At 42.7% G+C, this 25,166-nt stretch overlaps 1 protein-coding gene across 13 annotated transcripts in view; it reads right to left on the bottom strand.

The window, feature by feature from the left end:
* Window positions 1-25,166, bottom strand: part of plce1 (phospholipase C, epsilon 1) — a 52,845-nt gene that overhangs the window by 9,960 nt on the left and 17,719 nt on the right. For 2 of the 13 annotated variants that reach the window (XM_081698083.1, XM_081698082.1), the window contains 24 exons: window positions 20,573-20,813; window positions 14,397-14,713; window positions 12,064-12,209; window positions 11,647-11,905; window positions 11,051-11,292; window positions 9,854-9,874; window positions 8,866-9,520; window positions 8,035-8,223; window positions 6,840-6,957; window positions 6,561-6,720; window positions 6,018-6,152; window positions 5,777-5,913; window positions 5,429-5,667; window positions 4,949-5,010; window positions 4,581-4,746; window positions 4,253-4,360; window positions 4,050-4,166; window positions 3,753-3,911; window positions 3,127-3,256; window positions 2,871-2,912; window positions 1,967-2,076; window positions 1,684-1,804; window positions 976-1,107; window positions 18-296 (listed from right to left, as the gene is read on the bottom strand). In XM_081698083.1, coding sequence (XP_081554209.1) covers window positions 18-296; window positions 976-1,107; window positions 1,684-1,804; window positions 1,967-2,076; window positions 2,871-2,912; window positions 3,127-3,256; window positions 3,753-3,911; window positions 4,050-4,166; window positions 4,253-4,360; window positions 4,581-4,746; window positions 4,949-5,010; window positions 5,429-5,667; window positions 5,777-5,913; window positions 6,018-6,152; window positions 6,561-6,720; window positions 6,840-6,957; window positions 8,035-8,223; window positions 8,866-9,520; window positions 9,854-9,874; window positions 11,051-11,292; window positions 11,647-11,905; window positions 12,064-12,209; window positions 14,397-14,713; window positions 20,573-20,813 — 4,285 coding nt within the window. Of the gene's footprint in view, window positions 1-17; window positions 297-975; window positions 1,108-1,683; window positions 1,805-1,966; window positions 2,077-2,870; window positions 2,913-3,126; window positions 3,257-3,752; window positions 3,912-4,049; window positions 4,167-4,252; window positions 4,361-4,580; window positions 4,747-4,948; window positions 5,011-5,428; window positions 5,668-5,776; window positions 5,914-6,017; window positions 6,153-6,560; window positions 6,721-6,839; window positions 6,958-8,034; window positions 8,224-8,865; window positions 9,521-9,853; window positions 9,875-11,050; window positions 11,293-11,646; window positions 11,906-12,063; window positions 12,210-14,396; window positions 14,714-17,603; window positions 17,785-20,572; window positions 20,814-25,166 lie in introns of those variants that run through there. The other 11 variants (XM_081698084.1, XM_081698086.1, XM_081698087.1 and 8 more) reach the window with 11 other exon arrangements.

Raw genomic sequence — 25,166 nt, 5'->3', positions numbered from 1 at the left:
AGACGAGGCCTGCTCACCATCCGTCTGGTAATTGAGGGCAACCAGCTGGATGCCGTGCATCCAGAAGATGAGCGGGTTGGGGTTGGCGGAGTCAATGCGCGTGGCTGCCGGGTATGTACGCAGCAGCTGGGCTGCCGTGTGCTGCATCAGTTTGGCCGAGTAGCGGCGGCAAAGGCGTTTAGCCGCGTTCTCGTTTACCGATGAGATGTGGTAGCACTTGGGTGTGCGGATGATGGCGCTGAGAGAGGGTGCCAGGCCCGGCTCGTCCACGCTCGCACGTGTGCCCTCCACCAAGGCTGCAAGGAGGCATAAACAGCACTGTGAGGAGGAAGGGAAAAATCTCGGGTGGTGAGGGAAATTCACAGGCACGCGTGAGAGCCAAGGCAAGCATGAGATCCCATGCAGCGTAGAACTAGAGGCAGCAAGGCTATGATGGCAGAAAAGCTCTCAAAACGAAACCAATGGAAACTATAAATAAACAAATCCAAACACACGTCCACAATTTGGTGAGTTAATATGAACAGGATTAAATCAGGGCTTCCGGACAGTACTTTCCCTACAGATAATTTATTTGCCTAGTATTCAACATACATATAAAAATTCTAGTAAGCTATAATCTGTTTGTATGTTAAAACTACGAATCACAGCTTACAACAGTCAAGAACATTGACCCTTGGCCTGGGAGATATGCTGGCAAAAGGGTCAAGAGGCAAGTTCCCCAACATACTCTCACTGCAGTCTTGCTCAAATGTACCAACTGCATTTAAATTCCTGCCTGCACGTTTGCTTATACCAGAAGACACTTATTGGACATGTGCTCTGCATGCACACATGCAGAAGGTATTTTTATATGTCTTTGGGGGACTTGAAAAGGGTGGAATGTTAAGCAGACTGTTCCCATGGGCACTCTAAGTGGGTGTTCTGTTTCCCGCGTGACCCTTGTGCGGCCCCGCGGCACGACCCGGGTGGCTGTACCTTTCCCTGAGCCTCGGACCAGGGTCACCGGCTCTCCGGGGCTCCCACGAATGGGAGCGTTGCCAAAGATAGACTTCCGACTCTTTCGATCCTTTCCTCTTCCAGAGCCGGACGGGGAGAGAGTAGAGAGACCTGGTTCCCACACATACAGACACACAGACGCAGAGACACACGCACACACACACACGGGGGGTAGCATAAGGATTTAGGCTACAAGGCATCATTTCCTTCTGCCCTCACTAGTTTGATGATGTTTGTTTGTTCAATTTACGCCCACGGGACTGATATTTCCATTTGAGTCCAGCACATGATTCTAATTCATCACTGTGGCAATCTCTACCTTTTCACATCTAACATACTCCCTCAGCAGTTACTGCAATGGCACGATCACAAAGCAAGTGGCTTTCAGGCTTTTCAACCTTTCTGTAGGGCTACACAATATATTGTTTCTTAATATATTGCATTGTCCTGTATTGTTATGGGCTGGAAAATGCAAATGAGCACTATAACCAAAACACAACTGTTCTTGTGTGTTTGGGTAAAGTGCTCTGGGGGTTCTGTGAAACTAAGGCACTGAAGTGCTCAAAACAATGACCATATGACAAAACAGACCAATTAAGCATGTTCCATTAAGCCTTCATAAATGTATTTTAAACCAATCACACCGTGAGTCTTCAACACACATGACAATCTGACAAGGCCGCATACCACCTGGGAATTTGACAGCCTGGCAGTAGATGACCAGGTCAGAGAGCTCCTGGGCAATCTGCCTGCTCTCCTTCTCATTCTGTGGCAGGTAGAACTCCTCTCCAAGCTCCACATCGAACATCTGCATGAGCACAAGAGAGCAACAACCCTTAAGTCACTCTGCATATGTGGCAATGTCATGCTAGGTGCCAACTCTGTGCACGTGACGAGGTCGTACTAGGTGCCGACTCTGTGCACGTGGTGATGTTGTGCTAGGTGTGGCACCAGAGAGGCTCAACCTTACCTTGCCTTTACTCCCAGCTTTCTTAAACCTCTTCGGCATGTCATCGTTGGACTCATACTGAAGTTTCTCGCTTGACGACTTCCCCTCAGGCTTGTCATCTAGGATATTATCTATATATTCAGAAAGAATAAGAAGCTGTTAGCTCACAAAAGGCCAAACACATACGAAGACTTGGGGCCCACAGGAAAATCACAAGCTCCAACTGATTTAAAGCCTAACATGGGTGGAAACAAGTTAGCAAACACAATTCACAACTCAGATTCAAGAAATGAAACCAACAAAAACATACAATGTTAAAAAGCATCCCTCAAAAGCTTTTACCACCACAAAGGACAATCATGTTCACTGTATTCATCCATCAGCACACACTACTGTGAAAATACACCATCTCGCCCTGATCTGACTGCATGCTGGATTCAGTCCCTGGTGTGTGTCGGATGGGAATGGGTAAAGGGAAGGGAAAGACTCCCTCTCTTTTTCAGCACAGGAGCACACAGGGCCTGAGAAACCAGATGGCTTTGTTTTTTTTCTCTGATGAGCCTGTGCCGCTAGCAAGGTCACATCATTTTCAAAACACTGTGGACAAAGGGGAAGGGGAGGTCAAGCTTTATGTTTACATATCACAGTACCATTTTTTTTTGTGTACTTATAACACTACTTTATCTATAAAGCAAAAGCAACAGGCAGTGTTCTTTCAATAGGTCCAACCCCAGTAGTTTCTATCTTCACCTGCATGAATATTGCTATTAGGACTTTGGCCAAAGTCTGAGCAAACACACATCAGCAAGCACACCACAAAAAGCTCCCAGCATCTGGAATATACTGCAAGATAGGGCAGCACACACGAGTGCCCCCCACACACAGGGATTACATAGGGTTTACACAGGGTTTACACAGGGTTTACCTTCCTGGCAATAAGAGGCAGTGGAAGCATTGAGGACATCAGCTATGACAGAAAGAAGATGAAAAGAAAAACAGAGGAGAGGAACAAAAAATTAAGGGGAAGATGATTAAGTCAGACAAAGCTAGTATGCCAGCATCAAGATACCATTATAAGCAAATGAGCATGGGAAAGTTGAAAGAAAGGGATAGAAAATTAAAAACAGGTGCAAATACCATTTTATTCTCACACATCTGTTTAAGGTGTAAACCATACTCACCATCAGAAAGTGACTCATAATCATAGTCATATTCATCTTCCTCCTCCTCTTCGTCATCATTGTTGCCAAGTGAAGTGCCAGGGGGCGTGCCATTGTTGGCCTGGGCTTGCATGTGTGCTAGCTGGAGAGCCTATGAAATCAAAGCAGGAGGAAATAAAGACACACCAGCTCCCACCACCCAACCTTACTACTGTATGTATCCTTTCACAAACTCTAAACAAGAGTGGCATTAAACAACCATATCATAAAGTCAGCAAGACACATAAAAAGTAATTAAACAGCAAGTGACATGGTCATCAATTCACTGCTAGCTTGTTTTGTTCATTTGTTTATCCATGGAGAATATTGGTAAAATTCCTCCAACCTGACTTTTTATATAATGATTTTTAGTGGCACTAAAAATGCTTGCCCATCACCATTGATACTTGATGTTATTATTTTAGTATACTGAAGTTATAATTATAGTACCAGTTTAGCATGTCAAGAATAGGAACACATGCTAAATGAATTAATTAGTACAAACTGTCAAACTGAAAATTCCAGCTGTAAACACTGTAAATTCATGCTAGTTAGTGCCTAACTGCATCTGCTCAAAGGCCACACATCATGGGTAGAGAGCACATCACCTTTTGTTTAAGGATATCCACAGGGGCCTGATGTGCCTTTAGTTTTTTGTTCTTGAGGAGGATTTTCCCCCTGAGCTGCAGAGGTGATGGGAGCAGAGGCTCATCTGAGAAATCACTCTCAAAGAGGAACTTGGTCACTAATTTGTCTCCGAACACCGCCTTCAAGCCAGAAAAAGTAAATGAGGTCATTCCAAAATAATTTTCAGTTCCCGGATAGGCCTTATCTTGGCTTTAAAAATAATAATACTGAAGCACTCCAAGGAAAGCAAGGAGGGTGACCAGATCAAGAGGACACACCTTAAAAATGTCTGCCATTTTGCGCTGCTGAGGTAGAGAACAATGGTTCTCAATGGACAAGATCACAGGCATCACAGAGTTCACAAATGCAGTGCGATTAATGGCCTCTACCACATCCTTTGGGAGCAAAGAGAGATCAGTCAAAAAGATGCCACATGAAAAGGAAAGGAAAAGGTCTTCCCATATATTTCCCCAAGACAGACCTTGAAGAGGATTTTGGTGGTAAGTGTGTGGCCATGGTAAATAACCGGCATGCCATCCTCTCCATCCCAACAGTCCAACTCCACACTCCTACAACCCTGTAGCAGAACCTGCAAAGGAGAAACTGTAATCTTACCCTGAAACTGTGCCTACAACCATGACACAACTGGAAGCTCACCAAGTGTGAAAAGGGTCATGGGCTCGATTCCTAGGGTATACACACGCTGTCTAATGATTATGTGAGCATCTCATTCTGGATAAGTCTGCCAAATTCTGAAAAAAATTCAGTGCAATGCAGGCCTGAACCAGAGAGCACCGAGCAGCTCTTACCTGACTGTAGAGCTCCACTGAGGACTCTCCTTTCAGCTGGTGCCCAGTGAGGTATGTGTTGTGTGAGGATTCTATGTAATAGTAAGACAGTGGGTACTGCAGCTCATCTAAGTTTACTTGAGACTCTTCATTTCTGGAGGCAAAGTTGTCCTTATCCATCAGAAACCTTAAAAACAAATTGTTTGTTCAAAAATGTTTTTTCATGGTACGATTTCTTTATTTCTGTTTCAATTCGTCAATCTTTAACACCAAGTTATTTTTTAAAGTCTTGGAATGGGGTATTGCCAGTCAAGATTGTGTAACTGAGTCATTAGTTATAAGTATTCATTTTTTAAATGTGCTTCAGATGTGAGAACCAAGTAACAAACCTGGCAAATCCTTCAAAGGACATCCAACCCATTTGGCGCATGCTTGAAGAAGGCTCAAATTTCTACAATAAAATGGGAATAAATTGAACTTGGAATTACATCAGCATGTATTTCCTTAGATGTTTCACAGTGATTTATGAGGCAGTTAGAGTTGACCGAATAGCTGCCAGTCCAGCTGCCAAATCAACAGCTGGCATGTTTGGCAAAGAGAAAGACAACGGTATTGCTGCTGCTATGAATTTCAGCAGGGCCTTGTCTCACATCCACCAGGTCTATGTGCAAGAATCGTAGCCATAAATTAATGCAGTTTATATAATATCTTCTTAAAAACAATATCATTATAACATTCATTAATTCATTGTAACTTATTGCCAAGAGGATACACCCTATTTTTACACAGACTACTAGTATTATTTATTTTTCATCATGCATTTATGACCTTATGAGTGGCTTGTTGAGAAATGTAGTTCTTGGGCTTACCTGTATGATGCTCAGGATCTCATCGTACGTCCGGTGTTCCCTTTGGCAATTGACCAGGAAGTCGTTGAGCTGAGGGATGCCAAGGCCCAGCACTCCCAGGGAGGCATTCTCTACACCTGTGCCATTGGTCACAATGCTGGCAGCGGCAATAGCATCAGAGATCTGTTTTTGGTTGTCCGACATCTGCTGACGGGTGCGAATGAACAGACCCATGTCGGAACCATTCCGGGTCAGCAGGTCTGAAGGTGACAGGGATCACTTTCAAACTCAAAAAGGCTTGTTCATTCTGTACTGTCTTTGCCCCCCTTACAGTTCTATATAGCATGCCAAGCATATATCATGACGCACCTAGATCAGGTTGCAGACCTGTCACCTTGTCGTCGATTCTCAGTGTGGTGTATAGGGGCACTGAGTCAGGGCCTGACCGGCTGCAGGGCACAGCATAGGTGTCGAACAGCTCCTTCAAGTCTTTGCGACTGCGGATACTGGAAATCATAACAATAACAACTTTTAAGCGCACAGTTCCTCAAGCAATAAATGGGATAGGTTAGCTACAAGTATGGTTAGAACAACAGGAGATGCATGACACCTGAATGACTTGAAGAGCTCCACAAACTCAATGAAGCTCATGGTGCTGTCTGAGATCATGAGGTTCTGAAAGCAGCCCTTTCCCCGGCCATGCCAGCTCCTGCTACTCCAAGACCTGAGAACAGAGGATCTCCCACTGATAGCAAAGAATTCCCAAAAGAAAAACAGTAAAATCGATATTGTGTATGCCTTATGTTGTCTTTTGTCCTTGTCTGATGGACATTACAACAAAACAGTGTGTTGTTTTATACTGCACTGCTCAATGTTTTCTACTGCACCTTGAGACTCGTGAACCCATACACCATACAACTGTCTACCACCCAAGCATGTTTGTCAATATATCGTTTAAGATAGACCTTATGTATTTTGCACTTCTAGATATCAGCATTCATCCCTGTATTCTACAGTATTCTAGTTCATTGGTATGTTTAATTCTAACCTACTATACTGTACTATATATATTTTCTGAGTAAATGACAAAGCACTTTTGTATGTCGCTCTGGATAAGAGCGTCTGCTAAATGCCGTAAATGTAAATGTATTACCCAGGTTGGCCTTTAGAGCTGCAAGGGAGGATGGGGGAGGAGTGGGGCCGGGTGGGGCCAGGAGTGTTCATAGTGAAGGAGCAGGAGGAAGATGATGTTCCAAGAGACTGGGCTTTGGGTAAGGAGAAGGGTCCTGATGTGCCAAAAGGACTGGAGTATCCTAAAGATATACAAGTCACCAACATTAGCACATGCTCATACTGAAAACTATAAATATCATAATTTAAAGACATCAATCCATTTAAAATGAGAATCAGTGAAAGAAGCAGGCAGCCTCACCATTCTCTTCCACCTCCACACCATCTAAAGGATCTGATGGCCTTCTTCCCAGAGTCTCCTTGCAGCTTTTGGTTTTACGTGAAATCATTTCATCGTCAGTCCCATCTCCACTGTCCCCCTACAAGAATATGAGATTGGCACCACTTAAAGGGAATAGAATGGACATTCTCAAATATAGAAAAGCACTTATTACCCCTCGAATAGCTTATCTCTTGACCCTTATAGAAAACAACAAAGATAATCCTAGATTTATTTTTAGTACAATTGCACATCTAACTAGGAATAAAACTGACAACCAATACTCAGATTACATCACACAGTAGTAATGAGATCATGAATTTCTTTAATGAGAAAGCACATTAGCGATAACATTAAGAGTATTAACATGACATCGGGCAGCTACTTAGAGATCAGAACAACCAAACCAAAAATGCCCCTAGAATCTTTTACACCTATCCAAGAGCCAGAACTTACATCTTTGATCTCTCCATGCACTTACTACTTCAAGATTGGACTACTGTAATGCCTTACTATCTGACTGTACTATTAAGTGCCTAAACAAACTCCAGCTAGTTCAAAATGCAGCAGCCAGAGTTCTTACTAGAACTAGAAAATCTGATCACATCACTCCTATCCTAGCTACTTTACATTGGCTCCCAGTAAAATTTCAGTACCTTAAAGAACTCTTAGTGCACCATGATCTACCACGTCTGCGTAGATTAAAAGGTGCAGGCTCTTTATTAGTAACAAGAAAAAGAAAATGACCCCTGCTGTAGCCTACCACAGCTCCACCCCACCCAACTACTCCTCTGTTGCTCCTCAACTACTCGGACACATGCACACCAACAGGACAAGACTAGGACCTCTAGAAAATTGGACTAGACATCATTTGCTTATTTTTAAAATTTTATTATTAGTTATTTATTTTTCTTTCAAAATTGTCATTATTGTGGTGACCATTGTCAACCAGAGGAGGATGGGCTCCCCTTTGAGTCTTGGTTCCTCTCAAGGTACTTCCTCGTGCTCTAGGGAGTTTTTTTTCTTGGCTTGCTCACTGGGGGCTTGGAATTTGACATTTGTAAATTTGCTTTGTGACAACATCTGTTGTAAAAAGTGCTATAAATTTTGATTTTGATTTGACTAGAAACTAAATACACTTGGTAGCCTCAGTGGGGCGTACAACAAGACAGCTCACCCTGATGAGGGCTTTCTTTTTCTTCTTGGTGGTGGTGGAGCTGATGCCTAGTGGGCTGTTTTTTTGGGCAGCAGACTTCTCTGCATTCTTGCTGATAGGGCCTGGGCCGCCAGCGGCCATGTTCCAGCGGCGACCTCCAAAAAGCTGGATAGCTTGGGCCAGCGTCGGCCCCTCGAACCTACCGTCCTCCTAGTGAGAGAGGGTCATAAACTCGGGCCAAGTGAAACCTTAAACCAAAGGATCCCAAGGTACAAAATAAGATGTGACATTGGTTAGCCTCCAATTCAATCCAACTGCTTCTCAATCCAAGCCCTGGGGACCCCACATAATACACATTCTTGTTTTAGCAGAACATGACTCCATTCATGAACTGCTTCCTGGATTGTCTGAACCAGGTTAGTTCATGCAAGGAAGATGCACATATGTGTCATTTCTGGGGGTCTCCAAACTGCTGTCCATAGTGACATGTTCACTTCTTCAAAGGAAGCAATGACAGTTAGTGGGGACCACTTAGCATTTCCATATCTCTATAATGCCAACTTGCATTGATTATCTCATAAAGATGAAATGAGCAAAGAGCAGTGGTATCCATTCTCAAACACTACTGTCTCACAAGAGACTAAATAAACAAATGGAAAGAAGAATAAAAGAAAAAAAACTCATCTAAGAACTTTTATGAAGACATCTGAAATGACTTTGATAAAGCTGCCACTGTTGGGCACCTGACCCTTAACCCTCAATTTGTTGCTCAAGTTGTATTCAGTCATAATTGTAAGTTGCTTTTGCTAAAAGCATCAGCTAAATGTCATAAATGTAAATGTAGAGATGTACCTGGTACAGACTGACATACTGCCTGCGCAGCCACTGTAACCTTTGGTCAGGGAACTTCTTGATCTTCCTTAGTGCACTCAGTAGCTCCTGCAAACCACCATACAGCACACCTGCTGTGTGTTTGGGTGCCATAAAGTGTAGCAGCCTGTTGTCAGTGGTGTGCAGGCCATAGAGCAGTGTGACACCATTCTCTTCTGCAGTCATATTGCACAACTTATGTTGCAAACACACAAAGTGGACATCCATGCCTGGGTGGCCCATGAAGACGGCCTTTACAGCTTCGAGGTCCAGAAAGCCCTCGGCCAGGCCACATGAGACAGCCTGGCCTTGGGGCAGAGACTCCGGCAGGTAGCCTCTAGGCCCGCTGCTTGGTGGGCAGCTGCTTGGCGGTTTGGCCCATGTCAGGGTACAGTTGTCAGGCTGCAGGCGCAGGAGGCAGCGGGCGGTGAGATGGCTGTCCTGGTCATAGTGGATGACAGTGGCTCCCTGCAGTAGGAACTGGTGGACGTCAGCAGGCAATGACAGCACGTACCAGGGGATGAGCTCTGTGCCATGGCTAAAGGTGCTCTGCAGCTCCTCTGGGCTCTGTATGTCCAACTCCTGGGGCTGTTCTCCCACATCCCCCTCAGAGTCTGACAGGTCCCCAACAAAAAATCTACAAAGAAGAATAAGATAATGTGATCCAAAAAAACTTTTACAGTAAAAAAAAACAAAACAATAGAGACCTCAGACTGTACAGACTGTAAGGTTTCTTAAGCACATGAATGCTATAAGTGGAAAAACAACATATTTTAGTCACATTTAGTACATATCCTCTAAAAAACCAATGCAATACAGTATATTATTTTATTATGGTGATGCAAATATTAGCAGTGCACCATGCATTTGCAATTCTCAGGCATTTGAGTTGTGGCATGTTAATAGAGGGTACTAAAAACTATTCCAGTCAGTGCAAATCTCAGAAACACAGACAGGTGCAGCAACTTACAAAACATGGCCTGGGGTTTTCCTTAAAGGCAGAGAGGATGGAGCAACAAGTACAAGGAAGAGGATACAAAGAAAAAAAATGGTTTCACAAATGACAGCAGTTCACAGTCCTCCAGTCCTCTACTGTAATACATGATTACCTTGCAATTGTTGTTATACTGCACATCCGTGCACATGCATAATTAGAACAAACTAAAAAACCCAAGATGCTGCTATTGATTTTGACTGCATGTGAGACTAAACTGTTCTTCAGAGAAAAAAGATAACAGAAACAGAGATGAATGTACAGCAGTTCTCCGGCTCTGGAGAAGAGCAGGATTAAGATCCCACTTGAAAATTAAAACCCTTTCCTGAGAGTAACACACCTGGGAAAAGACCACAGCACTAGCAATGACATAAACCAGACAGAGTGCCATTCTGACACCACATTAATAACCAGGAGGAACTTCCTCCCAAAACCACATAAACACTGGCTATGAGGACAAGCAGTACCTATGGATAAATAACAATATACTTAATAAAAATAAACATATGAGAAAAATATGTAAATAATTTTACAGGGAGTTCTAGTTGTTAAGGATTTGCTAAATAAAAAATAGTATTATGAGTCCATTTCTTGAGTCCATTTACACAGTTTGGACTTTTAACAAAACAAGCAATAAAAACAAAACAAGATGTACAGTGATACTGTTTTTATATTTGTCTTTCCAGTTTTTTAAAAATATCTCAAGATCAGAAGCTTGAGGGGACAAAGATTGTGCCCTTCTCTTCTTTAGGTTATGCCGGAATCCTTGCTGTGTCCTTCATCACCACAGTGGATTTTACAAAAATGAGAAGATTTTACAAAAAAATAAACAAACAAACAAAAAAACAATCCTAGCACAGAGAATACTAATTTAAAATCAATTAAAAATGTTAGCTGACATACGGTCACAGTAAATTAAATTGCTCCAGGAAGTTGAACACAGGTGCCACAGTAAATGAGACTGCTCCAAGCGTCCAGAGGCAAACCCCCCCCAGAACCAGATATCAGACAATAAAGTACATTAAAGGACAGCTTGAATATAGGCATGTAACTCCTCCTAATATAGCAAAGGTTTACTGGGAAAACCTTGGCTGTCAAGACCTGGCCTGTAATAGTGTGGGTGAATGGCCTTTGGCGACATAACTGACAGGAAATGAGGGAGAAGTGACTCACGGGTGTACACTCTTGTCTTTGAACGAGTCCTTACAAGCCATGCAGGATACGTGAGGACTCTCCTTGCAGGCAGTGCAGGGTATGTGAGGACTGTCCTCGGGCTCCTCGGGTTCCAGGCTACGGTTGCAGCTACGGATGGTCTGCAGGATGTTGCTGACCGTGGCCTCCTTCTCTGGGCTATGCAGCCCGTCACCACCAGCTCTGTGCAGGAAACGTTGTTGGCCATTGTAGTCAGCCACAAACTGGGAGGTATAGAGAGAACAAACTCCTCAGTGAGCCTCTCAAAGGCTATAAACCACAACGTGAATTTAATTAACTTTAATTCAATTGTCAAGGCCTGACCACACTGAAAGATAATTAGACAGCCACTAGAACAGCCAAGCGCATGTTTCCTCAGTTAAATCAATCTGATGTGAAGCCATAAAGGCCATTACATTTTTTTTTATAAAGATGGCAAGAAAATCCAGCCACAGGCAATTACAACAAAATTAGGCACACAGTTACAATACTTATAGCCCACTCAAACCCCAATTTCAACCACAAAGATTACATTTCCTTTAATGGCCATTAACGAGATACAGGTGTCTAGCCCTCACCTCAACTGAGTCCCCTTGAGAATCTAAAGGAGGACGTAGTCCAATTAAGCAGGCAGCCCCATCGAGAACTTCACCAAGCTCCTTAAGAAACACTCCGCAGAAGGGCACCACTTTACAGCCAGGGATGTTAAGAGCACGCTTCACCACTTTTCTGTACTCAGACGAAGACTCATGTTGTGCCATTGCATCCTTCAGGCCTCTCATGGTATCGATGTCTGCCTGGTCCATGAACTGCCACATTTTCAACACTTTGGTAGATCTACAGAAAAATTGAGCACTAACATTTTTCTTCTGCATGTTAACCCCATTAGATATAACTAAGAAAAACCCTGCCTTTCCAAGAACCCAGGAATGTACTTTAATTTGCTAAGAAAATACCACAATCCAATGTTTTACCCATGCAATGTAAAGCCCTACCTGAGACCTGCCAAGAACTCCATCACTGCGTTGTAGTTGCCCACGTTCCAGCAGCACTTAGCTACATGTACCAGGCACGAAAAAACCTCTCTCTTCTCTTCCATAGAGCCTGCCGTCAGGATAAGCCACGTCACCCAGGAGCTCACCTAGAAAAAACAACACACCTAAAAAACTTTAAAAAAAAAAAACAAAACAAAAAAGACAACAACATTATACCATTACATTATACCCTCAAAACTAAAGGAAAAGCAGGTTGGAAATGCTTGAGAAATCTCATCTCAGAAGATAATGAGAATACCCATTAACCAAAGCAATCTGGGCTGGCCACCTTGGTTAATGTAAACACCAAGTGAAGTTGAGCTCCAGTGCTATAATTTGAAGGTAATGTAAATTATTTCTACTAAATCACAATAAAATTCAATGTAATAAGTTGTTTCACACCACAACAGATCCCTCCTCTTCTAAGATTCCATTACATGTGTCATTGCATGTGTCAGCAGCATCTGACATCTGAAACCCTTTGAAATTTCCAAAGGAAACAACATTTGAGTGATCATCTGAATCCTACTGCTGAGAAAAATGCCTTGGTTTCCAGTCCTGCTGTTTTAAAAGTTAACCTACTATGTTGTATGCCAAATTATTAGTCCACTTTGCACTTTGTAACTGTTTATTTTAGCCACGGCCAACAATAAATGTTAAAAAATAAAAGTACCCTGGATCTCAATTATGTGCATTTTAACAATGCTGATGTAGTCATTCATATAAAAAGCATTAACTACAGTACTCTTGAGAAAATAAGATTTTTTAAAAATAAGATTTTCTCTTGATGTCTGCTGTAGTGCTTGACACTGAAATATCACAAACGTTATATGATGATGTTGGTTCCATAAACAGTTATGCTGGGGTTCTGTGTGTTGGGGAACATTTAATGTGGAGCACCAGGATTGGCTGAACTCATATCACCTAAGCAGCATTCCTCTCATCAACCCACAGCTCTTATGTTATTCTACAGAACAGCCAGTCTGACTTACACAAGAGAATGCCTCAAAGACACTATACAGATTATATAAGTTCTTGCAGTCCTGATGCACAGCGCTCAGCACAGGACTAGTCACTGACCACCTTCTTATGTAGCAAACAAATGATGATGTAGGCATCGTTTAAAGAGAAAGGAAAGGAACATCTCAGTTACAATCATGTACATCTCCACCCACAAGGTGTGCATGAATGATTATTGATGATGCAGTAGAAAAAAGACAAACTGTGATTGAGAACTGATTAGTGCCTGAGCACTAAAGGCAAGCTCTTGGTTCAAAGTTTTAACTCTGAAGACATGTAACTTCACATGAGCACTGCCAAGCATGGCAAAAGATGCTGAGGAAACCCCCCCAGTCACAATCTTATAATCTTGCAATCTTTTAACAGTAATCTTATAATCACAGCCATCTGACACAAAGGCATGCAACTTAAACATAACCATAATCATTTCCAAACAGTTCTAACACAGAAACAGGGTGTTTTGGCTGGCACTTTCAATACATTGCCATTTTTCACACTGTTAGAAGTGCATGTTAGGATTCATATGGTATAATAATATTAGAAACAGCTGCCTAATATTGGAACATGACCAGAGAGTTAAATATCCCACTATTTCTTCACTATTTCCTCAGTTACTGTCTGTTTAACATCCAATCAGACATCCAATCTACACATGCCTGAAAGTTGGATAGTTAACAAACCTTTATATCTAATTAACAAACAGTTATATCCAGCCACTGCTGCAAGCTGTACAGACTAAACAAAGACATTGCCACCAGGTTCAGCTCATGTAGGTGCTGTGCATTAGACTCGTAAGACTACACCGTTTTACCTGAGTGGTGGTTGCTGTACTTCCAGATATATTTTATTGGTTCATATGACCAGACAGAAGGAAAAATGTGTGGTGATGGCAATGCATTCTCTACTCCTCTGTGCATACATGTTATTTGGGAAATAGCTTTAAACATGGCCCAGTTTAAATACCCTTGCTCTGTTGTTTCACATTCTGTTGTGCAGTGCTACGCCAGCTCATCTCTATAGTTTTCTGCTCTGAGATGACTTCCTTTGCAGACTATGTGACCTTAAACATACAATTTCCTTAAAATCAGTACAATGAAACAAGCCATTAGCATGTAAACATGCTATGCTAACAAAGATTGAGATCTTGTGCCCTTTATGAAGTTCCCCCAACTCAATTTTATTAATTATTATCAACAGTAGCATTTTTGTACAAAGTGTTACTTTAACTTATTCAGAGTATAGTCTGAAAAGAGGGGAGAAGAGACAAGTCCAACCTCATTAAAGCGCGTCACCAAGTCCTCCACGGCGTTGTGTTGGGCATCTTGCAAGGACATAGTAGGGGCCGACAGGGAGGCCTTGAGGTGTGGGTGGCGCTTGTGGCATTCGGGGCTGCCCAGGTCACGCGTGAGGAAGCAGAGGTAGTCGATGGGGAGCACACGGCGGTACAACTGCTGCTCCTGCTCGGTCAAAATGCTGGCTATCTCCTCTGGGAACTGGACCAGGTGGCGCAGGTCAGCAAGCTCCTTACTAATGCCTGTCACAGCAGGAGAGAGGGAACCTTGGCTGGCCATGGAACCGCAGAGCTGGCGCTCTGAGGAGGAGAGCGAGGGGGTGGGGTAGTAGAGTCAAGGGGAAAGATTGTGTTGAGAGGTTTTGTTTTGCTTCATCTACGAAATATAATTAGAAGTTAAACAGCCAAAACATACAACCCTAAAGACAGAAATAAACCCATGCAGACAAACTCAACCAATTCAATGAGTTAACTTATTAATAAGTTCAAGAGTCTTTAATCATTGGGCAGAGAGGTTCATTCCCTGTCCTTGGTGATCAAAGGGTAAGCTTAGTTTTAGAAAAGAATGAGGTTTTAGTTACTCTCAGTCTATGAGAGAGCAACAGGTGCAAACATCTCTGCAAATAAACAAACCACATCAAGCTTAAGCCAGATCTGTTATTTGCACCAGCAATATCCTCCAATCAGTACCTATGATAGAACTTTCACATTGGTCCCTCTACATGGTTATCCATCACTAAACCCTCACTAGCATCTTCGCTCCTTCATCTCCTCAGGATCCCCGTGTGATCCGAGAGCTGCTCTGCTGGTTCAGTCAGCCATGGAAGATGAAGAAAGAAAGAGTAAGAAAAATTAAATAAAAAACAGTCGGCATGCAGTGCCTGGTCAGCATCAACTGGCTATGTTCCTCCTCTTTGTGGCGCCGTGGTGACTGCCGGAAAAGACACGCAAAGCTCACTTGATTTGTGCACCCGCTAGCATGCGCTCTGGCGCAGAATGGCAGGCGCAGTGGGGTGTAGTGACTCACAGGCCACGCGAGAATAGAAAACACGTGCACAGGCCTTTCAGCGCTGAGTCACAGTGTGTTTATTGAAGAAGGGTTCACATGTTGCCAGAGGATTGTCCATCTCTAGTCTGGGGAGCAATTTGTCATTTTCGCAGCTCTGAGGGACTGGATTCATGACCATCAGGAAATGAATCAGGTGTAAGAGATCAAAAGAAGCCCTTACCAGGACAGTAACTGAGCCTCTCTGAAACTGCAGCATGATAAAAGGCATGGTCAAAGCAAATGCAAGTATTCTTAGAAGGCCAGCATTTAAATGGTGAAACCCCCCAGCAACTCCAGGGTTTTATTAGGCATCACATTTAGCTGCTGTGTACCCCACAACAGCCTTGCATGGAAACACTTGATGTGAACCAAATGGGCTGGAAACAAATGTACTTCATTAAGCGCTAGAGCATCCTGGCTGCCTGATCTTTATGTATGTGCTGCCTGAGAGTGGGGGAGGGGCGGCTGGAGCACAGCCAATGGGAAGGTCACAGAGCTACTTCACCCAGTCATTTCAGCCGAAGTCTTGTTTTTGGGAACACACACACACACACACACACACACACACACACACAGGAGTGCACAGTATATTTAAAGCATTTGGAAGAAGCGTTTATCCAGCATGTCCTACATATGTATTAGTATGACAGCATGTGTGCTCCCTGGAAAACCATGACCTAGCTGTGGTTAAGACCTCCACCTCAATCAGGTGCACTACAGGATCAACCTGAAGTTGAGATGGGCATAAATCAAAAACTTCACACCAATTTGTTTAAATTTTTTTGTTTCAAAGATTTTTTAGGAAAGTAGTCAGTTCTAAATTCTAAAAATTAACAACAATATGGCAAGATTAAAAATGTATTTATATTCTAAGACTGCTCTGGAAATCCCCAAATGGTTTAATTATTTGACATTATTTATTATTTGTTAAAATCTTAATAAAACCTAAATTAGCTAATAACAAGTGCACTTTCTGCCTTTCCAGTACATACAGTACTGTGCAAAAGTCCTAAGACATCCATGAAATTGGATTTGGTCCAAGGGGACATCACAGCACAATTGTGCATCACTCTGGACAAGACCAGCTAAACGCTGTAAATGTATGTGTAAAGCTATCTATCTGAGCTGAGAGTAGTAACTGGATTGTAAAACTAATATGAAACACAAATAAAAATCTAATACAATAAAACAAACAAACAAACAAACAAACATTATTGCAATATAAAATTAGTAGTTTTTTCTCCAAAACATTAATGACCACAGGTTTGGTTCCAAACCCTCTTCTCAATGTTTGACTTGCAGTCAAGACGTCCAGATGAATCACATACAGACTGGACAGTTATGACGTCCAGATGAACCACGTACAGACTAGACTGTTAAGATGAATGTTATGTTGTTATGATGTCAACTGGAATATGGATATATTGGATTTTTACATTTGAACGGCCAGAAAATCTTATTTTGGCCAAAACAAGAGTGCATCCTTTATTGAGCATTATCTTAACAGGTGACATAAGTAAAGTGTCAAAGACTGCAATCAAATCAGGACCAACCTTGGCTGCATTTACCACTCACGAATACAAAACATAACAAGTGGCTGTATATAAAATGGTTGCCAATGGAAACCAGGGTCTTCTCTATGGCTCTGTCTGCCCAAAGAAATGTCAGCAGCACCTTCAAACAAAATCTCCATCACATGCATGAAAAGCATTTTAAGCCCTGCCTTCAGCACGGTGTAAGAGGAACTCTTGGCCTAACAGAGATTGCTTCCTACTCTTCTCAGGTTACTCACTAGTTCATTTATGCATGTTACACAGCAGTGAACTGCAAATGCATTTCAAATCAGCAGCATCATTGTCCAATCACAGGATAGTCAATCTTGACGTACATCAAACATAAAATCACCAAAGACATTCTAATTCATAAATCCTGGGTTCTTGACATAAAAAAAAAAAAATTCTTAGGCCAGACTTTTTAACCCACTATGAGCCAGAAGACCCAGTTGGGAGTCAAATCTCAGTCACCACATAGGCAACACTAGGACATCTTCACACAGCGAGGAGGTTGAACCCACTTCTAGCCTACACCAGTCTAACAAGCCTCCTGTCTCTCCGCTATGGAAAAACAAAGTGGTGGACTTACTGATCAGCTTGTAATCAGCTGGGTGTGAGTGCTTCATGCTGGTGGCTGTCCGGACACTGGCTCCCTGTTTGCCGCTGCACCAGCGCGATTCGCTTAACCACATTTAAAGTGCAGCCTGAGCACAGCTGCCCTGATTTTCAGTGCCTGCGAGTTGACTCGATAGATAGCTCAGATAGCTCACTTTGCCTCTGTCTGTCTCTCCCCCCTCCCTCTCTCTCACACACTCACAGACACACAGATTGACCACTCCACCCCCCTTCCTGTCAGTCTCTGTCTCTCCTTCTCCACACACACACACACACACACACACACACACACACACACACACACACACACCCCATTCACACCCTTTCTTGGCCGCGTTTCTCCAGCAGGTCAGCTTACCCCTAGATGAGAGAGAGCGCAGAGAGCAAGAACAGGAAGCCAAGCATCCAAACAGGCACCACATAGCATGTAAATTGCTATGTTACAGCTAACGTACTCCATGCATACCTGAAGGACTTTGGCAGTCAAACAACAATAATTGTGTTTATAAGTACCTGAGGATGAGTGTGAGCCTAGATATCATGTACTGGGTCCAAGTGTTCAGGCTAACCCTAATCAAGTACTGAGAAAAGTGTAAAAAAAAAAAAAGCAGATTTCCCACGTGTCCTGATCTTATAGGAAATTCATGTTTCGAACCATGCCAGTTGATACAATTATCAGTAAAAAGCTTTATGGCTCTTTCAATACTTTATGCCTTAGCCAAATGCAAACAAACAAACCAAAAAAACCCTAAACACTACACTAAACAACAAAACTAAACACTTAGTAAAGTCAATTACATAGCAAAACATGATTTTTACTGTTTGCCACGACATGCCTGTTTCCAAGCCACAACAATCTACCTTATCAGAAATACAGGCCGCACTGTCTGTGATGTCTGGGTGTGCCGCTGCATGAACAGCACCTGATCCGTCACGTCTGACAGTGAATTCATTCAGCGTGCTGCACAGCAAAGCAGCCTCACATTCAGAACATACTAACAGGCCAGCCTGGCACAAACTGACCTTCGCTATTTCCGTCCCCCTCTGGTCACCGCTACAGCTGGTTGTTGGCATGTCTCTTATGCATGTGTCAGAAGTCAAAACAAAATGACAGGGAAATCTGACAAGCTCAGAATTTCAGATGTATGAATTACAGAGAGGATGAAACTGTCCTGTTCATAATCAACCTGACAGAACACTCACTGTCCAGATTATACATCTGTTGATATGAGTATTTTAAGCAAAACCATAAGAAGTTTGTGAAAAAGCCTCTTGTGAGAAAGAGTTAAAAGAATACTTTTGTGATGAGTCTGACTGAAACAGAAGAATGCTTTGGTGCTATGGGCCATGCCATTTGGTTCCCAACACCAACGGACCAGCAAAAACAAAGCACAAAAGGTTATGCATAGACTTGAAGTATACACACACCGCAGATGCGTCTTAGAGCCACACTTCCTAATCCTGGGCCTAAAGGTTCTCTTTTACACAATTACACAAGCTTGAGTCCCAGTGCACACTGGTTTCACAATGCTGAGAAACGCATAGTGTTACGTTCATGTTCTAATCACCAGTAGCACATGACCTCATTATTTTACTTTCTGAATGAGCATGAGGCATGGATTAGGACGCAATCCTCCAGGAACCAGACTACAGTTCAAATCCAGACAGATATGAGTTGTGCTCATAGCAACTCTTACAAGTGAACTTGTTTGCTCCTTGAACTGCTCCCGAAATTTTTTTTTAAAGTTTTTACATTACTCAAATGGGCAGTACATCTACACACTCAAAGAATGAAGACAGTCAAGAAAGGAGATAAGAGGCGGTATTAACGGAGGCCTCTCAATGTACTCACCAAAAGCTGAAACCTGCAAAGTTTAAGTGCAGGATTTCAACACCTTGCAGGATTTAAACACCTTTCTAAGGTGATGGTGAAGGCTACAGTATGTTTATGGTCAGTTATAGGGACAGTTCACATAAAACAGGACCATGCCTAATCTGCTTTAGGAAATAGCCATGTGTGTAAGGTCATATGTGTGTGAGCTCAAAAATGAAGAATCCATCACTGTCCTGTCAGTCTTAGTTCAGAATCTTACACAGCAAATATGACAAATCGCACAAGGGGAAATATGTAAACTGACCATGACCACCCGTATTCCCGGCTGGGCAAAGCTAATCGAGCTGAGGCCAAATGAGACGTGTTTTAGTGCCACGTAATTCAGAGCCCATCATTACAGCTCACTCTTCTGCAAAAAAGCTGAAAGAATGCAGCCAATGACCATTAAAGGGGCAGGCGAGCCCATGCTTTGGCACAGGAAGGAAAGCGTTTCCCGCAGCTCATGAGCAAAAAAAAACAAAACAAAACAAAAAAAACCCTGTAATTAACATTGGGAGGCTAGGGATACCAGGGTCACTGACTCACCCAGTCCAGCTTCGAATAGAGACGCCATGTCACCTGGCAGCACGCCAGAGGACAGCCTGTTAGGTCAGATACGCAGGATCAGTTTACAACAGGGGGATGAAGGCTGCATAAGGGGGGGGGGGGGGGGACCGCCAATAAACGAATGTACACAGAATCCAGTTAAGAGAGGACAAATACTTTCACCCTTTTTGTTTTGTTTTTTTTGTGGGAAATCAAAGCTGAGTGCCAAGACGTTTGAAGTTTGGGCTGTGTTTAAATTTCCTGGCTGGCTGATGGGGCGGGGGGCTCAAAATGGGAAATACAGACAAGGAAGGAAATACAGATAATTTGGTTCCATCCTTGGCCATTGCCAATAATCCAGATTTTTACGTACAAGATCATGGAAAGCAACACCAGTCTCTGCACAGGGAGTCAAAATGAAAATGAAAGTTCTCTGATTAGTGCCACACTGCATCACACTTCAGGTCAGGATCCTTATACAACTCATAGAATCCAAACCAGCCCAGTACATAAACCAGTCTTACCTTTCAGCACAAGTCTGCAGGGGGAGCCGGCGGGGGGCTGGCTGACGCGGGCCCTGAGGGTGGGCGGGACCTCCAGCAGGACTCCGCTCAGGTAGGCTGCAACACTGGTCCTGGAACAGCACGCCCGGTACTTAGTCTGCAGCGGGCAGGTGGCAGGCCATGCCACAGAGCGGGCCAGCAGCTTCCTGGAGGGGTGCAGGAGATGGACCTCAGCGCTCAGGGCAGGGAAAGCCTGTTGGACCTGTTCATGGGGACAGAGAGGGAGACGGGAGTTAAGCAGAACTGGCAGGAGGGTGTATTGTAGTTCTGAGAATAAAAAGTATTGTTTGCCTGGAGTTGAAAGCCTCGTAGATCCTGCAAGAATGCACAGGGCTAAAGGTTCAGTGTCAATGTAATATATCCACATTTCGATTTGCAATTCTGTTAAAAAAAAAAGTCTGTCAGAACAGATACATATGAAGCAAATAAACCTCAGCTAATCAAATGGATTTCCATTCTTAGAGTGTATATATATTGCTGCTCTCCTTCAAAGGTGAAATCAACAGAACAGATTCATTCTCACTAGTCAAAGTCATGACACAGCTCTTGTGATCCTCACAACAACCAGAGAGAAGGCAGAGTCCCACATCAGCTCTCTGCGTCTTTCATTGCAGCTCCGCGCTCTGCAGGGAGCAGCCCTTATTTCACCGTTACTGATGCAGGACACCATTTCTGCCATCCGCTTCCAGGAAAAGTTGTTACTGCTTGCCACCTAAGCCCTTCCATATAAGCTGCTGACCCACCTTCAGAAACAGTGCTCTCTCCACAATGCTCTGCATTAAGGCACTTTGGACTGGTTAAGTGGATCCAGTACCTGGACCAAGACAATGACTTCTGGGCTTTCAGAAAGCAGTCTGAAAGATGTACACTGTGACCCTGTGAGAGGGTTTTTCAGTTGAAGGACTGCAATGATATACATGGCAGCATACAATATCAGGGGTACACTCAAACATGTCCAACAAGTTTTAGCATACATATAGATACAAAACCTATAGATGTATTAGGACTATACCCAATCAGTCTTCTGATCAGATTCAGCATTTTTAAAATTATATTTGTTATATATACTCGGTTTTATTTGATTCAAAATTTCCTGTAGGTTTAATATACCTTTCAAGTTTGGTTTCATATGCATAAATAATATCTTGCCCCATGTTCCCTGTGACCTTAAAACTCCCAATTTACTTGTGATACTCTTGTTAGTCATTCATTTCCTGGGACTGCAGCATTCTTAGTACATCAGGTAGAGTGCTTTGAGCACGTTATTGCTGTGTGGCCCTTGGTTAAAGCAAAAAGCAACCCCCCTCCACACACCCTTAAATCACTGTGAAACTGCACATCACTGGTGTAAATAAAGCACTTCTGAGATAAAGGGGATAAAGAGATGGACAGCATCTCCTGAAAAATGCTCAGCTGAACAGGCAGCCATGTCTCCAATTAGACAGGCTGCGTGCAGTGGCTTCTGTCCATGGATCACCTGAAATTAAGCTGCTTATTGCCACAGCAACCAGGATGAAAGATTCTCAACAGTGCTTAGCAATTCAATTAGTTAATGTTTTTTATTTTATTTTTATTCCAGGAAATGGTGATTGGAGAGACACAATTGTTTAGTTAACTAACCAATGTTACTTAACCAACTAAAAAAGAAAAAGAAAATGAAAATAAAAAGGAAAAAAGAAGGAAAAATGATATTTATACTGCACTCATTTAAAAAAGGATGAATGAAAATATTTATGCTGCATTTGTTCAAATGAAATTAATTTAAAAATGTTTATAAGTATAAAGTATAAGGTCCAAGTCTTGTGTGGGCACACTGTGGAAAGAATCGATTTTCCTTGGAATTTACTTTTGTGCCAAGCCGTACTCTTGACACATGGTCCTCTGTGAGACTGATATGTGTTTCAAACCTAAATGTTCCCTTCAAATCTGATAAACCCAAACTGTGTGTGCAGAAAGTGCAGCCCTGTGCTGCCCATGTCTTTTCATTAGGACTCGTTTTAATGGGATGGGTTTCCTGCTCTGCTCCAGATAAAAACTCTGCTTGCTGTTGTCAGATCTTAAATTGGCCCTCAGAGATTAGAATCACTCCTCCTGCACGTTCAACAGCTGCCTCCAGCCTGACCCCACTGACCGCCTGCTTATAAAATTGCTATCCTGCATCCGCTCTGGCACAAAGCTCCATTTCTGAAACCGATCACTTCTAAACACTAGCCTTGGGTGATCGCCAGCCCCTGACTGAACACCAGACCCTGACTGAACACCAGCCCCTGACTGAACGCCAGCCCCTGACTGAACGCCAGCCCCTGACTGAACGCCAGCCCTCGCTGACAGATGAGTTCCAGCCCATTTAAAACTGAAAGAAAAATGCTGTGGATGCAGAGCAGAGCCAGATTAATAAACAGACACTAACATCATTAAACACAATGTACAAACACTGTGGCACAGAGCTGCAGAGGATCATGCAAGGCCGGAATACAGGACAGGTACAGTACATTTAAGTGTTTGAAGTCTGGCTGCAAGAGACTGATTAGAGGAAGCCACTCAGATCAAGACTGAAAAGGAGCCAAGCAAACATTGTTCAATCTGATAGAGTAGAGCAAGCCATGTTAGTCAGGAACACATAGAATCAAATAAGCAGGACAACTAACACAAACTGACTGTACATAAATCCCAAGTTCTTTCCAAAAACATTTTTGTTATCTTCTCAACCAATGACTTTTTAGAATTTTTTATATATAAAGTATACTTTACATTTATCTTATGGACACTTTAACAAAAAAATTATGGGCAGACTATCCAAATCTTTGATCTGAATGCAAGTAGCATACTGGAGCTCTCTATCTGATAGCAGCCATGTGTGTGCAAGGTGAAGCAAGGGCCTTTCACTGAAATAAATGCTCTCAGCTTTGACCAGCTCAATGTCGCAACTAAACACTGACCACAGCTAACAGGTGTGTGAAAAGCATCTAGAACTGCATGGTGAACAAGGAGACTGGAACACTGGGTAGAAGATATCTAACATATTACAGAGGTTGTGGTATCTAACTAATTACAAATGACAGACATTAGATACTTGTTTTAAGCTTTAGGGAGCTATATCAGATTTATAGTGCAATCAGTAATTGGATAATGACTTTTTTTTTTTTTTGCTGGTTTGACTCCACATTCCAGCTCACTAAATTTTTAATGAAACAGTAACTTAGCGGTTAACCCAAGAAACTTTAATGAGAGAAACAGTACCTGCCTTTGTATTTTATCATTTATTTACAGATTACTTTTATGAAACACTGGCCTTTGACCCTGCCTCTGTGCTTTGGGACAGGGATTTGGCACACACACACACGCATGCACAAAACTACAAACTCACAAGACAATATTGACTACTGTGTTCATTTACCATGACCTCAGAGAGTATATGATCAATATCAGGGAGGAGTACTTTTATAAAAGGACTTATATCTTGGACATAAACGCATAAAATACAAGCATTATGCAACACACCAATGGGGTAGATCGAATGTTGAGTTTGCATAACAATTCCCTGAAATTTGCACATTAATTGGAGTGTCTTCTTGGGTTCCATGCTGCCTCTATTTAAAAACCAGGCAGGGAAATGAAGGGAGAGATCAGAGCCACACGTCTAAAAGCAGATAATGCCCGCATGGCTTTCATCTAATCATTTCATTTAAAGTAAACCACACCGTGCCTCAGCTATGAGTCAGCAAGATAACCCACTGTTAAAAGCCTCTTGCCTGTTAAAGCACACGAGCTGGGGATTATAAGCGCTCCTCTCTCACACAGCTGCCACTAACACCACTAGTCTTTTAGCTCACAGGCTCATCACTGCCCTGGTGGCTGACACAAGGATGACCTCACAGACCCTCTAGCACTTGGAGCATCTCAGGGTCACACAACACAAACAGAAAGCAGCTGTCAGAAACAGGCTCCTCTGAGGAGACCGGGTTGGGGTTTGGAGGGGAAACAGCCCAAGCACAAGTGGTATAGGGTTACAGTTGGCAAAAGCCAAATCAGGACCAGAAATCAGCTCATTAAGGAATCCTCATTCAAAAGTAGTCTTAAAAGACAATAATCAGTAAATGGCTCTAATGTCACCCAATGTTCCTAATTCAAAATCTAAACTCGTTCATGTAAGGACTCGTGATGTATTCATAATGACTGCATTTCACTGTTAACTGCATTGACTCCATTGTTAATCCGCTGCTCGAGGCTCAAGCTACAAACACAGACACATTTTTATTCTTTTTTTTGGGGGGGGGGGGGGGGGGGGGTAAATCAGGGCCTAAATGTCACTGCCGATAACAAATCTGATAATTCAAACATTGTTTTGACATTATTTGATGAGGTACAGTCCTAGGAACCTCTTCCTGTGGACTATAAAAACAGGGCTGTGATATTAAGCACTGTAATATGCTCCATAGCTATTGTTGAAGCTGCCCTCAGAGTTGCCAGAAACACAAAAGTTTCACTAAAATCCCCTGAATAATCATGGAACCCTCATAGCCCCCCCCCCAACCAGTCCTTCAATTATTACATT

This window comes from Electrophorus electricus, chromosome 15 (genome assembly GCF_041902795.1).
Source record: "Electrophorus electricus isolate QZ-2024a chromosome 15, ASM4190279v1, whole genome shotgun sequence".
In the NCBI taxonomy this organism is placed as follows: Eukaryota; Metazoa; Chordata; class Actinopteri; order Gymnotiformes; family Gymnotidae; genus Electrophorus; species Electrophorus electricus.
Note: the sequence above shows the minus strand (reverse complement) of the source record. Positions and strands in the feature narration are given on the sequence as shown.